The sequence below is a fragment of the Callionymus lyra genome, chromosome 9 (assembly GCF_982586985.1).
Source record: "Callionymus lyra chromosome 9, fCalLyr1.hap1.1, whole genome shotgun sequence".
In the NCBI taxonomy this organism is placed as follows: domain Eukaryota; kingdom Metazoa; phylum Chordata; class Actinopteri; order Syngnathiformes; family Callionymidae; genus Callionymus; species Callionymus lyra.
In genome coordinates, this window is record NC_141826.1 from 29,023,825 (window position 1) to 29,042,109 (window position 18,285).

Genomic DNA, 18,285 nt, shown 5'->3' on the forward strand with positions numbered 1-18,285 from the left:
TCTTGATAATGTTTCATTGATATCTTGATAATGTTTCCTTTATATCTTGATAATATTTCCTTTATATCTTGATAATATTTTCTTTATATCTTGATAATATTTTCTTTATATCTTGATAATGTTTCCTTTATATCTTGATAATGTTTCCTTTATATCTTGATAATATTTCCTTTATATCTTGATAATATTTCCTTTATATCTTGATAATGTTTTCTTTATATCTTGATAATATTTCCTTTATATCTTGATAATATTTCCTTTATATCTTGATAATATTTCCTTTATATCTTGATAATGTTTTCTTTATATCTTGATAATGATTCCTTTATATCTTGATAATATTTCCTTTATATCTTGATAATGTTTCCTTTATATCTTGATAATATTTCCTTTATATCTTGATAATATTTCCTTTATATCTTGATAATATTTCCTTTATATCTTGATAATGTTTTCTTTATATCTTGATAATATTTCCTTTATATCTTGATAATATTTCCTTTATATCTTGATAATATTTTCTTTATATCTTGATAATATTTTCTTTATATCTTGATAATGTTTCATTGATATCTTGATAATGTTTCCTTTATATCTTGATAATGTTTCCTTTATATCTTGATAATATTTCCTTTATATCTTGATAATATTTCCTTTATATCTTGATAATATTTTCTTTATATCTTGATAATGTTTTCTTTATATCTTGATAATATTTCCTTTATATCTTGATAATATTTCCTTTATATCTTGATAATATTTTCTTTATATCTTGATAATATTTTCTTTATATCTTGATAATGTTTCATTGATATCTTGATAATGTTTCCTTTATATCTTGATAATGTTTTCTTTATATCTTGATAATGTTTTCTTTATATCTTGATAATGTTTCCTTTATATCTTGATAATATTTCCTTTATATCTTGATAATATTTCCTTTATATCTTGATAATATTTCCTTTATATCTTGATAATATTTTCTTTATATCTTGATAATATTTTCTTTATATCTTGATAATGTTTCCTTTATATCTTGATAATATTTCCTTTATATCTTGATAATATTTCCTTTATATCTTGATAATATTTTCTTTATATCTTGATAATGTTTTCTTTATATCTTGATAATGTTTCCTTTATATCTTGATAATATTTCCTTTATATCTTGATAATATTTTCTTTATATCTTGATAATATTTTCTTTATATCTTGATAATGTTTCCTTTATATCTTGATAATGTTTCCTTTATATCTTGATAATGTTTCCTTTATATCTTGATAATATTTTCTTTATATCTTGATAATGTTTCCTTTATATCTTGATAATGTTTCCTTTATATCTTGATAATATTTCCTTTATATCTTGATAATATTTTCTTTTTATCTTGATAATATTTTCTTTATATCTTGATAATGTTTCCTTTATATCTTGATAATGTTTTCTTTATATCTTGATAATGTTTCCTTTATATCTTGATAATGTTTTCTTTATATCTTGATAATGTTTCCTTTATATCTTGATAATGTTTCCTTTATATCTTGATAATGTTTCCTTTATATCTTGATAATATTTCCTTTATATCTTGATAATATTTCCTTTATATCTTGATAATGTTTTCTTTATATCTTGATAATATTTCCTTTATATCTTGATAATATTTCCTTTATATCTTGATAATATTTCCTTTATATCTTGATAATGTTTTCTTTATATCTTGATAATGTTTCCTTTATATCTTGATAATGTTTCCTTTATATCTTGATAATGTTTCCTTTATATCTTGATAATGTTTCCTTTATATCTTGATAATATTTCCTTTATATCTTGATAATATTTTCTTTTTATCTTGATAATATTTTCTTTATATCTTGATAATGTTTCCTTTATATCTTGATAATGTTTTCTTTATATCTTGATAATGTTTCCTTTATATCTTGATAATGTTTTCTTTATATCTTGATAATGTTTCCTTTATATCTTGATAATGTTTCCTTTATATCTTGATAATGTTTCCTTTATATCTTGATAATATTTCCTTTATATCTTGATAATATTTCCTTTATATCTTGATAATGTTTTCTTTATATCTTGATAATATTTCCTTTATATCTTGATAATATTTCCTTTATATCTTGATAATATTTCCTTTATATCTTGATAATGTTTTCTTTATATCTTGATAATGTTTCCTTTATATCTTGATAATGTTTCCTTTATATCTTGATAATGTTTCCTTTATATCTTGATAATGTTTTCTTTATATCTTGATAATATTTCCTTTATATCTTGATAATATTTCCTTTATATCTTGATAATGTTTTCTTTATATCTTGATAATGTTTCCTTTATATCTTGATAATGTTTCCTTTATATCTTGATAATGTTTCCTTTATATCTTGATAATGTTTTCTTTATATCTTGATAATATTTCCTTTATATCTTGATAATATTTCCTTTATATCTTGATAATGTTTTCTTTATATCTTGATAATATTTCCTTTATATCTTGATAATATTTCCTTTATATCTTGATAATATTTTCTTTATATCTTGATAATATTTCCTTTATATCTTGATAATGTTTCCTTTATATCTTGATAATATTTCCTTTATATCTTGATAATGTTTTCTTTATATCTTGATAATATTTCCTTTATATCTTGATAATATTTCCTTTATATCTTGATAATATTTCCTTTATATCTTGATAATGTTTTCTTTATATCTTGATAATGTTTCCTTTATATCTTGATAATGTTTCCTTTATATCTTGATAATGTTTTCTTTATATCTTGATAATATTTCCTTTATATCTTGATAATATTTCCTTTATATCTTGATAATATTTTCTTTATATCTTGATAATATTTTCTTTATATCTTGATAATGTTTCATTGATATCTTGATAATGTTTCCTTTATATCTTGATAATGTTTTCTTTATATCTTGATAATGTTTCCTTTATATCTTGATAATATTTCCTTTATATCTTGATAATATTTCCTTTATATCTTGATAATATTTCCTTTATATCTTGATAATATTTTCTTTATATCTTGATAATATTTTCTTTATATCTTGATAATGTTTCCTTTATATCTTGATAATATTTCCTTTATATCTTGATAATATTTCCTTTATATCTTGATAATATTTTCTTTATATCTTGATAATGTTTTCTTTATATCTTGATAATGTTTCCTTTATATCTTGATAATATTTCCTTTATATCTTGATAATATTTTCTTTATATCTTGATAATATTTTCTTTATATCTTGATAATGTTTCATTGATATCTTGATAATGTTTCCTTTATATCTTGATAATGTTTTCTTTATATCTTGATAATGTTTCCTTTATATCTTGATAATATTTCCTTTATATCTTGATAATATTTCCTTTATATCTTGATAATATTTCCTTTATATCTTGATAATATTTTCTTTATATCTTGATAATATTTTCTTTATATCTTGATAATGTTTCCTTTATATCTTGATAATATTTCCTTTATATCTTGATAATATTTCCTTTATATCTTGATAATATTTTCTTTATATCTTGATAATGTTTTCTTTATATCTTGATAATGTTTCCTTTATATCTTGATAATATTTCCTTTATATCTTGATAATATTTTCTTTATATCTTGATAATATTTTCTTTATATCTTGATAATGTTTCATTGATATCTTGATAATGTTTCCTTTATATCTTGATAATATTTTCTTTATATCTTGATAATGTTTCCTTTATATCTATTTTCTTTATATCTTGATAATATTTTCTTTATATCTTGATAATGTTTCCTTTATATCTTGATAATGTTTTCTTTATATCTTGATAATGTTTCCTTTATATCTTGATAATGTTTCCTTTATATCTTGATAATATTTCCTTTATATCTTGATAATATTTCCTTTATATCTTGATAATATTTCCTTTATATCTTGATAATATTTCCTTTATATCTTGATAATATTTCCTTTATATCTTGATAATATTTCCTTTATATCTTGATAATGTTTTCTTTATATCTTGATAATGTTTCCTTTATATCTTGATAATGTTTCCTTTATATCTTGATAATGTTTCCTTTATATCTTGATAATGTTTTCTTTATATCTTGATAATATTTCCTTTATATCTTGATAATATTTCCTTTATATCTTGATAATGTTTTCTTTATATCTTGATAATGTTTCCTTTATATCTTGATAATGTTTCCTTTATATCTTGATAATGTTTCCTTTATATCTTGATAATGTTTTCTTTATATCTTGATAATATTTCCTTTATATCTTGATAATATTTCCTTTATATCTTGATAATGTTTTCTTTATATCTTGATAATATTTCCTTTATATCTTGATAATATTTCCTTTATATCTTGATAATATTTTCTTTATATCTTGATAATATTTCCTTTATATCTTGATAATGTTTCCTTTATATCTTGATAATGTTTCCTTTATATCTTGATAATATTTCCTTTATATCTTGATAATGTTTCCTTGATATCTTGATAATGTTTCCTTTATATCTTGATAATGTTTTCTTTATATCTTGATAATGTTTCCTTTATATCTTGATAATGTTTTCTTTATATCTTGATAATGTTTCCTTTATATCTTGATAATGTTTTCTTTATATCTTGATAATGTTTCCTTTATATCTTGATAATGTTTTCTTTATATCTTGATAATGTTTTCTTTATATCTTGATAATGTTTCCTTTATATCTTGATAATATTTCCTTTATATCTTGATAATATTTTCTTTATATCTTGATAATATTTCCTTTATATCTTGATAATATTTCCTTTATATCTTGATAATATTTTCTTTATATCTTGATAATGTTTTCTTTATATCTTGATAATATTTCCTTTATATCTTGATAATATTTCCTTTATATCTTGATAATATTTTCTTTATATCTTGATAATATTTCCTTTATATCTTGATAATGTTTCCTTTATATCTTGATAATGTTTCCTTTATATCTTGATAATATTTCCTTTATATCTTGATAATGTTTCCTTTATATCTTGATAATGTTTCCTTTATATCTTGATAATGTTTCCTTTATATCTTGATAATATTTCCTTTATATCTTGATAATGTTTCCTTTATATCTTGATAATGTTTCCTTTATATCTTGATAATGTTTTCTTTATATCTTGATAATGTTTCCTTTATATCTTGATAATGTTTCCTTTATATCTTGATAATGTTTCCTTTATATCTTGATAATGTTTTCTTTATATCTTGATAATGTTTCCTTTATATCTTGATAATGTTTTCTTTATATCTTGATAATGTTTCCTTTATATCTTGATAATGTTTTCTTTATATCTTGATAATGTTTCCTTTATATCTTGATAATGTTTTCTTTATATCTTGATAATGTTTTCTTTATATCTTGTTAATGTTTTCTTTATATCTTGTTAATGTTTCCTTGATATCTTGATAATGTTTCCTTTATATCTTGATAATGTTTCCTTTATATCTTGATAATGTTTCCTTTATATCTTGATAATGTTTTCTTTATATCTTGATAATGTTTCCTTTATATCTTGATAATGTTTTCTTTATATCTTGTTAATGTTTCCTTTATATCTTAATAATGTTCACTTGATATCTTGTTAATGTTTCCTTTATATCTTGTTAATATTTCCTTTATATCTTGATAATATTTTCTTTATATCTTGATAATATTTCCGTTATATCTTGATAATATTTCCTTTATATCTTGATAATATTTCCTTTATATCTTGATAATATTTCCTTTATATCTTGATAATATTTTCTTTATATCTTGATAATGTTTTCTTTATATCTTGATAATATTTCCTTTATATCTTGATAATGTTTCCTTTATATCTTGATAATGTTTCATTGATATCTTGATAATGTTTCCTTTATATCTTGATAATGTTTTCTTTATATCTTGATAATGTTTTCTTTATATCTTGATAATGTTTCCTTTATATGTTGATAATGTTTTCTTTATATCTTGATAATGTTTTCTTTATATCTTGATAATGTTTCATTGATATCTTGTTAATGTTTCCTTTATATCTTAATAATGTTCACTTGATATCTTGTTAATGTTTCCTTTATATCTTGTTAATATTTCCTTTATATCTTGATAATATTTTCTTTATATCTTGATAATATTTCCGTTATATCTTGATAATATTTCCTTTATATCTTGATAATATTTCCTTTATATCTTGATAATATTTCCTTTATATCTTGATAATATTTTCTTTATATCTTGATAATGTTTTCTTTATATCTTGATAATATTTCCTTTATATCTTGATAATGTTTCCTTTATATCTTGATAATGTTTTCTTTATATCTTGATAATATTTCCTTTATATCTTGATAATGTTTCATTGATATCTTGATAATGTTTCCTTTATATCTTGATAATGTTTCATTGATATCTTGATAATGTTTCCTTTATATCTTGATAATGTTATCTTTATATCTTGATAATGTTTTCTTTATATCTTGATAATGTTTCCTTTATATCTTGATAATGTTTCCTTTATATGTTGATAATATTTCATTGACATCTTGATAATGTTCCCTGAAGAGCTTCTAAGTGAGGAGCCAGAAAACGACCTCAACAATCGTCCTGAAAGTGAAGGTCGTCCATGAACGTCTAGTCTACATAGACCGCTCCACAAAAAGAGGACGTCTGTAAACAACATTGATTTAAGTGAAATATATGTGACACGTTTAATCCTCAAATATATTTGATCCGTGAACAAATACTGCTCAGAAGACACATTTGATTTCACAATAAAACATCAACAGACAAGAGTTTCTCGATCGACTCCACAAAAACAATCAGACCGAAGAAATAATGAGACGATGAACGTAAACCATGCGACGAGAGAAGTGCTCGTGAAGCCTGACACACGACAGGTGTGAAGGATTCGAAGGTGACTGAAGCTCAACTACACAAGTGAACACAGGCTCGGTTAGTCACGTGCAGAGCCAGACGAGAGGTCGGAGGTTAAAGAGTTCACACACCTAGAGTTCTGTAACCATAGTTAGCAGCAGGCCATCGAGAGGAAGGACTGGACGGACTCTGATCACCTGCAGTAACGGCAGGAGTGACAGGAGGAGCAGAAGGATGGGAAGGAAAGGATGGAGGAAGAGGAAAGAGAGGCATCAATATCCATCGAAGATTGAACCCAAAGATTTAAAGAAACTTCCAGAAGCTGCAGAGAGAAGTGGACTTGGAATCAGGAGAACAAGAGAGAGAGAGAGAGAGAGAGAGAGAGAGAGAGAGAGAGAGAGAGAGAGAGAGAGGGAGAGAGAGAGAGAGAGAGCGGAGAGAGAGAGAGAGAGGAAGAGAGAGAGAGAGAGAGGAGAGAGAGAGAGAGGAAGAGAGAGAGAGAGAGAGGAAGAGAGAGAGAGAGAGAGGAAGAGAGAGAGAGAGAGAGAGAGGAAAGAGAGAGAGAGAGAGGAAGAGAGAGAGAGAGAGAGAGAGAGAGAGAGAGGAAGAGAGAGAGAGAGAGAGAGAGAGGAGAGAGAGAGAGAGAGAGAGAGAGCGGAAGAGAGAGAGAGAGAGAGGAAGAGAGAGAGAGAGAGAGAGAGAGAGAGAGAGGAAGAGAGAGAGAGAGAGAGAGGAAGAGGAAGAGAGAGAGCGAGTGAGAGAGAGCGAGGAGAGAGAGAGAGAGAGAGAGAGAGAGAGAGAGAGAGAGGAAGAGAGAGAGAGAGAGAGAGAGAGGAAGAGAGAGAGAGAGAGAGAGAGAGAGAGAGAGAGAGAGAGAGAGAGTGGGAGAGAGAGAGAGTAAGAGAGAGAGAGAGAGAGAAGGAGAGAGAGAGAGAGAGAGTGAGAGAGAGAGAGAGAGTGAGAGAGAGAGAGAAGAAGCTGATGTTGAGACGTGTGAAAAGATGAAGAACTTTGAACTTTTTTGAAATAAAAAAATCGTACACATTTGAAAACTGCAATGAAAAAACTGCATGAATAACAAAAAAACTTGAGCATTAAAAAAGTACATTTTTATTAAATCTCCCTGATTTGTGATGAACGTTTGTCTTCGGTGAGACGGAGGAGTTTCTCTGGTAAAACAAGAAAGACTCACCGTTGCGCGGCGTCCGTTTCCTGCGATCCCTGAAGGCAGCTCCGGACTGCAGCGCCTCCATCAGGCTGTCCATCACACCGGTTTCATCTCCCTCTGTGAGGAAAACATCAGTCAGTTCTCTGAGACGTTTAAATACTGATGACGCTTTGACGAAAGAAGCCCCACGATGACCTCTGAACCCCCGTAAAGGTCAGCTGAGCTTCATGGTGTCAGACCTGGACTTGAAGTTCAGAGACCCGTCACTCACGGCTGGCCTTTTATCAGATAAGCGGTGGGCTGGAGGAACACACTTAGAGCCGAGCGTACGGCAGAGAGAGCTGCACAATGAAAGCTTCCACTGATGCTCATTGACAGATATTCTTTCTGCGGCTAACGCCGGGGAGCTAAGTGCTCTTTACAAGGATTCAGTGAAGCAGCCGCTCGATACCCGGCGCTCTGTCATGGTTCAGTCAATGACACGCGTCCGGCCGACACAAGACGTTTCTGCCGCGACTGTTGCACACCTTCATGGAGCTGGAGATCCGTCGGTGGACCAGACGTTTAGAGTGTGAGGTCCACACATGCAGCACATGGAGAAGAAGCGGCTCCTTCTGGGTCATCGGTCTGTGGGTTCCTAATGAGTCGAGGGGCGACACTTTTGTCATCGGCATCCAGAACATCACTTTAAAGCAGCATCATTACGGAGTTATTGTGGAGCCATGACTGCGTTTCATCACCTTCTGAGTCGACTTGTTGACAGTTTCCTCGCGTCTCGACAACATGACGCCTGAAGACCCTTCGTGTCCTTCAACCACATGAGTCTGGATCACAGTGAGGAACGTGATGATCAAACACAGAGGCTCCGCTCCATGAAGACAATGTTTAAATGAACAACCAAAAAAAGTAGGTTTTTTGATACTTTGATTTGTTTCCTTCGTTCTTGTCCTGATGACGTTAAATCCTGTTTCATTAGAGGCTGTGAGACAAACACACTCTTCATGTGTTATGATAACAACATGAGCGCTGAAGGACAACAAGAACAACTGAACATGAATCGAAGGAGAAACCAGATTCTGCGACGGAAAAAGTTGAAAAACCACAAGTCGAGTCGATCAAGGATCTGCTGATATTCGTTATTAAAAACTCATTTAAAATAAAGTCATTTTTGATTCTTTTGAATTCTTGTTGTGGTCATTTAATCATAAACTACATTCTCTCTTTTCAACGACAGTTCATTATAAAAGTCATCTTTCGTTCTGAAGGCAAATCATCGTTTCCAACCGAACTCTCAGAAATGATGTTTGGAATCAAACATGTTCACAACATCGACGTCGTGACAGAAGTTCAGACTAAAGTCCAGTTAAAAGTTTTTGCTCACGAGAAGAAAACCAGGTTGAACAGGATCTGAGACTGGATGTAGGGCAGCGAGGACGCGCTGGAGGTCCTTGTGCGAGTGGAAAGTGTTAAATGGCAGGTAAACATTCATCTAGGAGCACCTGGGCACAGAGAACTTCTGGCAGCTCCTTCTTCATGGAGACCTGGACATCACAAGGGGCACCTGACACTTTGATCAATTCGTCCTACTTCTCCTGAAGCGCCGCACGATTCATCATCGTAACGCTCGGACTTCTGGGCCTTGAACGAGTCGAGGAAGACAACGAGTCACAAAGAAGGAGATCAAATGGAAAATGTTCTCCCTCGTCATGAACTCAATTAACTGCAGCGTCTCTGAGGACCTTCAGTCCAGCCTGGAAGTATTTAAGGATCAGTCTTCACCCAGAATGCATCATGAGAAAGTAGAGATTCTTAACATGTCGTTTTCATATAAACATCTACAAACCATTAGAATTATCGACCGTTAGAACATCTTCACGATCTGAGCAGAAGAACAAAGTGCACTGACCTCGTTCTTCGACCCTGAACATGTCAAATCTGACTGAGCTCAATGATCTACGAAACCATCAAAGTCAAATAAGAATCTGTCGCAGGGTTTGCAAAAGGCAGTAAAACTCTGTAACAAATCCTTCAAAACGTTCTGGATCCTGATGGAATTCCACGTTGTTTAATTTCCATGTATTTGCCGACAGACTGAAGGTTGTTGGAGTTTGTTCTTGTTGTGAGGAAGAGCAGAGGTAGAATAAGAAGTCCTTCTTTCTGAGGTGGAGTCACTGGAAAGTGAGCGATGGTTTCCGATAAAACTGTTAAACTGGCGCTGAGAAGATAAGTCCTGAAGTTTCCTGTCTGAAGGGTTGGACTCGGATAATTCCAGCGATCCCAAAAGCAAACTTTTCTTATTAGCAATGCTAACCCACTGGAGGAGCCGCGAGCACTTTGTTCCTCAACTCTTGGTCTTATTTCGAGCCGATAAACCGCCGGCAAATACTCTCACTTCTCATTAGTTGCTCTGGAAGATTGCATGCTGGGAATTACTGGAAAGTTAACCTTTCTTGCCCAAAGATCCTTCTTGAGAGAACAGATCCCTTCGCTCGCAGGAAATTGCTTTTAAATGGGTTAAGATGGGCTCAGACCTGGACTTGAAGAACCCTGCGATGATGAAACACCTCGGCCTTGACGGGCTCCAGGTTTTCTAATGATCTTAATGGAACTCAAATGAGCTTCGAGCTCTTTTTCTCAAACGGTTTTATCTTGAACACACGGAGCTCGACAAGAGATAAAGACTATATTCTCCTCATCCCTGCTTCTCTCAAACACCTGAGCTTCAGGTAGAACCTGCTGAGGACCACACGCTCAAACTGATGATGTCATCGCTGCTCGTCCAACGATTCTCTTCGTCGCAGCATGACTTGAATCTTCTGGAGTCGAGATGTTTGATTGACGGCCGGACCTTCAAAGGTTGATCCTTGTTATCGGATTGAATGACATCTTGAAAAAAGGGGTTAAAGGTCAAAAAGGATCTTGAAATCCTAGTTTTAATCCAAAACACACTTGAGTTTGTGTTGCTTAAAACTTTTCTGGATTAAGTCCTGGATATTTTTGATTAAAAAAGAGGGAAATATTGATCCTAACAGACTAGGATTGATCAGGTCATTATTTTCATGTTTTATAAATACTTTTATACTTCATTTGTTCAACTGTCAGCCGTGCTTTAGGTTCAGATCCTGTTTGTTCCAATTATTATGTAAAACTGCTTAAACATAATGTAATTACTCTTTAAATCATTTATGAGGAATTTAAAATGATTTTGTTAAAAGTTTCCATTGAACGGAACATGAATGTTTGATGTTTTACTGTTTGTTGACGTTTCTACTGGATTTAAATGATGTGAAATCATTTTGAAAGATTTGAATCATCGAATCAAGACTTTCATTCACACACACACTTATACACACACTTATACACACACTTATACACACACTTATACACACACTTATACACACACTTATACACACTTATACACACTTATACACACACTTATACACACTTATACACACTTATACACACACTTATACACACTTATACACACTTATACACACACTTATACACACACTTATACACACTTATACACACATTTATACACACACTTATACACACACTTATACACACACTTATACACACTTATACACACACTTATACACACACTTATACACACTTATACACACATTTATACACACACTTATACACACACTTATACACACACTTATACACACTTATACACACACTTATACACACACTTATACACACTTATACACACATTTATACACACACTTATACACACACTTATACACACACTTATACACACTTATACACACACTTATACACACATTTATACACACACTTATACACACACTTCCATACCGGCCGTGAGGAAGAAACGTCGTCGGATCGATACTCGAACGATTCATGGAAAGTGAAAGAAGACAAATATATCTTTGAGTCTCGAGCTCAGAATGAAATATGACGTCTCAGGTGAGTCTCAGGTGAGTCAGCAGACTCAGGTGAGTCAACAGACTCAGGTGAGTCTCAGGTGAGTCAACAGACTCAGGTGAGTCTCAGGTGAGTCAACAGACTCAGGTGAGTCAACACACTCAGGTGAGTCTCAGGTGAGTCAACAGACTCAGGTGAGTCTCAGGTGAGTCAACACACTCAGGTGAGTCTCAGGTGAGTCAACAGACTCAGGTGAGTCAACACACTCAGGTGAGTCTCAGGTGAGTCAACAGACTCAGGTGAGTCAACAAACTCAGGTGAGTCAACACACTCAGGTGAGTCAACACACTCAGGTGAGTCAACACACTCAGGTGAGTCAACACACTCAGGTGAGTCAACAGCCTCAGGTGAGTCAACACACGTTAAACACCTATAGAAGCGCAGAAGCAACAAGTGACTTCATCCTTCATCGCCAGACTTTAATCAATGATTCCAACATGTGAATTTAAAACTGGATTCAAACCGAGACACGAACATGAAGATGTTCATCTCAGTGTCGCGTCCATCAGATCAGAAACGAAAACAAGATCTTCTTCAGAAAATAAAGAAAAACATCTTCTTGTGAAACATCTTCTGAATGAAGCTGTGAGTAAAGAAGCTTCTGTGCTCGTCTTTCTTTAAAACTTGATCTAAAGAACGATGTTTTGAATATGATTCTCTTGATTCACTGATAACTTTTCTATCTTCAGACGTTTGGAAAACAATTAAAAATGATCATTTCATGGACATCATGAAGAACCTTTAAAAAATGTCTGCTTTTCCAAACCAGCAAAAAAGACTTGTTTGGTAAAATACATTTTGAATTAAAAAACGAAGGAACGTAAATCACATCATTTGAGATCTTTTCGTTTCATCCGTCGATAAAGAAAATCTGGCAACAATATCGTTCTTCTCTTGTTTCATCTTCTGCGTCACTGAAGCTTCTCTGGTGGACATGGATCTCACTTGAGAAAAGTCACAAATGGGAGCAAAAGGTTAACGGCGTCCATAAAGGAGACGGATCTCCAGCAGCAGAAGCTAAATGCTTGTAATGTTACGTCGCGAGCAGAAAACCCACTTAAGCGGCTCTTAACTCGATCTTAAGCGGCTCTTAACCCGATCCAAGTCCAGGGGCTTGACGGAGGAGCTGAGATGTTCTTCAGCCAGAGCGGCACCAGAAGAACATCTCCAGGAACCAGAACTTTGAAAGGTTTGTTAGGAAGAGAAGAACAAGTTGTTTTATGGAATGTTTTCTAAAGTTTCAGAATCATGAAGATAAAAACCTTTAAATCATTTGAATTTAAACAAATGTTGGAAACAAATGACATAAAATGAGACTTTAATCATTTGAATATTTAGATCTTTTCTGGTTGTTTAGGAACAACATGTTAATGAGACTTTGTGACGTGAAGGTTCGAGGTCAGAAGGTTCATGTGGTTCTGAAGGAAGGATCTGGATCTGATGTGTTTCCACAGTATTTACAACATGTGATGGTTTTGATTCTGAAGATATTCTTGTTATTGTAACTGATTATGTAAAGAAACACATTTAAAATAGAAATGATTTAATTCAATCATTCAAGGCTTAAAAAAAGATTTGACTTTAGTTTGTCTTGAAATATTTCAGTTTTGTTAACATCTGTTCAAGTCTTCATGTGAGGTTGGTTTGTGTCTGAAGGTTCTGGTCTGAAGGTTCTGGTCTGAAGGTTCTGCTCTGAAGGTTCTGGTCTGAAGGTTCTGCTCTGAAGGTTCTGCTCTGAAGGTTCTGGTCTGAAGGTTCTGGTCTGAAGGTTCTGCTCTGAAGGTTCTGCTCTGAAGGTTCTGCTCTGAAGGTTCTGGTCTGAAGGTTCTGGTCACTGAAGGTTCTGGTCTGAAGATTCTGGTCACTGAAGGTTCTGGTCTGAAGGTTCTGGTCACTGAAGGTTCTGGTCACTGAAGGTTCTGGTCTGAAGGTTCTGGTCTGAAGGTTCTGGTCACTGAAGGTTCTGGTCTGAAGGTTCTGGTCACTGAAGGTTCTGGTCACTGAAGGTTCTGGTCTGAAGGTTCTGGTCTGAAGGTTCTGGTCACTGAAGGTTCTGGTCACTGAAGGTTCTGGTCTGAAGGTTCTGGTCACTGAAGGTTCTGGTCTGAAGGTTCTGACCAGACGACACTGAAGCTCATGTTACGAGGACAAGATGAAAGTGGATTCTGTGGACATTTGCATTCTGCTCCGGAACCAAAGCCCCTGTGATTCCCTGAATAACTGGATGCATGAATAAGTAAACAAACAAAAACAAAAATAAACCTCCATCTGGATGAAGAACAGCAGCGACGGGAGGTTTGGACGAGAGAAGAAGAACGATGTGGATCCTATACTGTGACTGACTCTCATGACCCCCTTATTCTGAGTGACTGTGAGTGACTGTGAGCCCCAGAACCTCAGGGACCCCACGACAGATGTGACACAATTATGCACTTCTACACTTCTGCACTTCTGCACTTCTACACTTGTGCACTTCTACACTTCTTTTTTTTTTTTAGAATCCCTTATTAGTCCCGCGAGGGGAGATTCAACCATTCACACACTGATGGGAGTAGGCTGTAGGCTGTACACCTGCACACCTGCACACTTGCACACTTGCGCCAAGTTCACCATCAGGAGCAATCAGGGTGAAGTGTCTTCAGGGACACAACGACACAAGCTTGTCTGGAGCTGGGATTGAACCTGCAACCTTTTGGACTGCAGGCAACCACTCTAGCATCTGAGCTATGATGACCCCCTCTTCTGCACTTCTGCACTTGTACACTTGTACACTTCTGCACTTCTGCACTTGTACACTTGTACACTTGTACACTTGTACACTTCTGCACTTCTGCACTTGTACACTTGTACACTTCTGCACTTATACACTTGTACACTTCTGCACTTCTGCACGTCTACACGTCTACACTTCTGCACTTGTACACTTCTGCACTTCTACACGTCTACACTTCTGCACTTCTACACTTCTACACTTCTGCACTTCTGCACTTCTACACTTCTGCACTTCTACACTTCTGCACTTCTGCACTTGTACACTTCTGCACTTCTGCACTTGTACACTTGTACACTTCTGCACTTCTGCACTTGTACACTTGTACACTTCTGCACTTATACACTTGTACACTTCTGCACTTCTGCACTTCTGCACGTCTGCATGTCTACACGTCTACACTTCTGCACTTGTACACTTCTACACTTCTGCACTTCTGCACTTGTACACTTGTACACTTTTGCACTTCTACACTTCTACACTTCTGCACTTCTGCACTTCTACACTTGTACACTTCTACACTTTTGCACTTCTACACTTCTGCACGTCTACACGTCTACACTTCTGCACTTGTACACTTCTGCACTTTTACACGTCTACACTTCTGCACTTGTACACTTCTACACTTCTGCACTTCTACACTTCTGCACTTCTACACCTCTGCACTTCTGCACTTGTACACTTCTGCACTTCTGCACTTGTACACTTGTACACTTCTGCACTTGTACACTTCTGCACTTATACACTTGTACACTTGTACACTTCTGCACTTCTGCACTTCTGCACGTCTGCATGTATACACGTCTACACGTCTACACTTGTACACTTCTACACTTCTGCACTTCTGCACTTCTGCACTTGTACACTTTTGCACTTTTGCACTTCTACACTTCTGCACTTCTGCACTTGTACACTTGTACACTTTTGCACTTTTGCACTTTTGCACTTCTACACTTCTGCACTTCTGCACTTCTGCACTTGTACACTTGTACACTTGTACACTTCTGCAGCCAGATGTGTTCATTGTCTCGATGGAGTCGTGAAAAGCTCCAGTAAAGAACAAACGATGAATCAAAGCGTCTCAAAATAATGGTGAAGCATCAACGACGGTCGACGTGAGACAAGAAAGATCAAGTCGTCTCCGGAAGAATCAACGTCACATCAAAGTTTGTTCATTTACATCATTTTACCAAAGACTTTAAAAAAGTATGTGGGAGGAAAGTAGACGTTATGTTTGCTTTGAGAGAAGAATCCACTGAACTACTGAAGGTTTCACGTGTAAAAGCTCATGAAAGGGTTTTTACCTTAAAATAAATGTTTGAGCAGCTGCTGCTGTGAAAATATACATTTAAAATAAAACATGTTTCTCTTGATCAAGTGAAACCTGCGTCGACATATTTTAGTTAATTATGACTTTTATGAGGATTATTATTATTATTAGACGTTTGAGTTTCACAGGGTTTCACATTTTGATTGACAGGATGAAGTTTGGTTTTTGTGAGATTTATTTATTGCTTTAAAAATATTTCTTACAGATTTGGATGTTTTTATTATTAACAAAATAAACATGTTTGTCAAGAATGTGTTTTAACGTCTGAGGGAAGAATCTCCAGAGGGTTAATAAAGTCAATCTAAGATCAAATGATGTCATAACCTGGTGTTTCCAGTAAAACATAAATAACTTCTCTGTGTCTGCTGAAGGTCAAAGGTTAATGTGTCTGCTGAAGGTCAAAGGTGTGTGTGTGTCTGCTGGAGGTCAAAGGTGTGTGTGTCTGCTGGAGGTCAAAGGTGTGTGTGTCTGCTGGAGGTCAAAGGTGTGTGTGTCTGCTGGAGGTCAAAGGTGTGTGTGTCTGCTGGAGGTCAAAGGTGTGTGTGTCTGCTGGAGGTCAAAGGTGTGTGTGTGTCTGCTGGAGGTCAAAGGTGTGTGTGTCTGCTGGAGGTCAAAGGTGTGTGTGTCTGCTGGAGGTCAAAGGTGTGTGTGTCTGCTGGAGGTCAAAGGTGTGTGTGTCCTCGACAGGTTGGTGTGTTTGAATGATCTTTATTAACAGATCTTCTCTTGACATTGTTTGTTTTTGTGAAGATTTCATAACAGTGACGTCGTTTAACGGTAACTTGAACTTTGAACTGCAGCTGCTGACATCATTTCTGACTCATTTATATTAAACTCATGACTTTTGATTGACAGGAGCCTGAGAGGAGGAGCTTTGAGTGAGAGTTTGATGAAGTGAATGTTCGTCTCAAGCATGTAAACATTAAAGGTCGTATTGAACCAGTTCCAACTCTTTAAAGGTCGACAGCGAAGAAACATTCAACCCGTGATCAGAGTAAAGATTTTTAAAATGTGTCAAACTAGACACTAGAGAATCCATAGAGTTCCTTCAAATAAAAGAACGTCTCCAGCATCAGTTCGTTGTGTCAACACTGGAACATACATGTAGATCCAGACACTGATGGATCCATGAACTCATCACAGCTGGAGCTCCGACGCTCTAACGGGCTCAGGATCAGATCTGAAGACTTCAGTGACAGCGTCAGACGAAGCTAAACGGGTTTGACAATAGAATGTGAGGCTGTGTGTCCTGAGCTTAATCAGGTTTGATCGACTGTAAAGTGACTGTGAGTCCAGATCTGGAGGGAAGTGATCACTTGAACATCCATAAATGAATGAGACTCAACTGAGCTGAAGTGATTCGTGAGAACCTTCATAAATGAAAAGAGAACAAAGTGAGTCTTTGTGTTCGACATGAAGCTGAAAACATTGATTTAAACATGAATCTACAGGAACATGTGACTTTAGATTCACTGTGAAAATATAATAAATTACATTTTTGATGCAGAAGGTTCTGTTTGAATAGTTTGAACCTGTGAAAGTCTAGAATCATGATATTGATCAATTCATTTCTGATCCGTTTTACCTTCAATACTACATTATGATTATTTATTTTATTACTATTATTATTACACTATGTTATCTATTATTATACTATTATTACACTATGTTATCTATTATTATACTATGTTATGTGTTATTATACTATTATTACACTATGTTATCTATTATTATACTATTATTACACTATGTTATCTATTATTATTATAATATTATTAAACTATGTTATCTATTATTATACTATGTTATGTATTATTATACTATTATTACACTATGTTATCTATTATTATACTATTATTACACTATGTTATCTATTATTATACTATTTTAAAGCATGTCACCTTCAGGTCAATAAAAGGACAGATTCAAGTATTTTAAATGACGAGGATCATGAAGCGACATCATTGTTAAAGGAAGGAAAAGAACATTAAACCTCTTGTGCTCCGTAGATAAATACAAATGTGCACAGAAAAGAATATTCTGAGAGAGAAAAAGACATCTTTATGTCGTGTATTATGTAGTGTATTATGTGTGTATTATGTAGTGTATTATGTTGTGTATTAAGTGTGTATTATGTGTGTAT

The 18,285-nt window shown here is 33.6% G+C and overlaps 1 protein-coding gene across 8 annotated transcripts in view; it reads right to left on the bottom strand.

Annotated features, from left to right (window-relative positions):
* The window catches only part of diaph2 (diaphanous-related formin 2), a 289,859-nt gene that overhangs the window by 50,686 nt on the left and 220,888 nt on the right, over positions 1-18,285 (bottom strand). For 7 of the 8 annotated variants that reach the window (XR_015712824.1, XR_015712823.1, XM_087799075.1 and 4 more), the window contains 2 exons: positions 8,119-8,211; positions 7,058-7,123 (listed from right to left, as the gene is read on the bottom strand). Coding sequence is in view for 6 of the 8 variants with exons in the window: in XM_087799075.1 (XP_087655201.1) it covers positions 7,058-7,123; positions 8,119-8,211 (159 nt within the window). In the remaining 2 variants the exon portion in view is untranslated. The remainder of the gene's footprint in view (positions 1-7,057; positions 7,124-8,118; positions 8,212-18,285) is intronic. The other variant, XM_087799076.1, reaches the window with a different exon arrangement.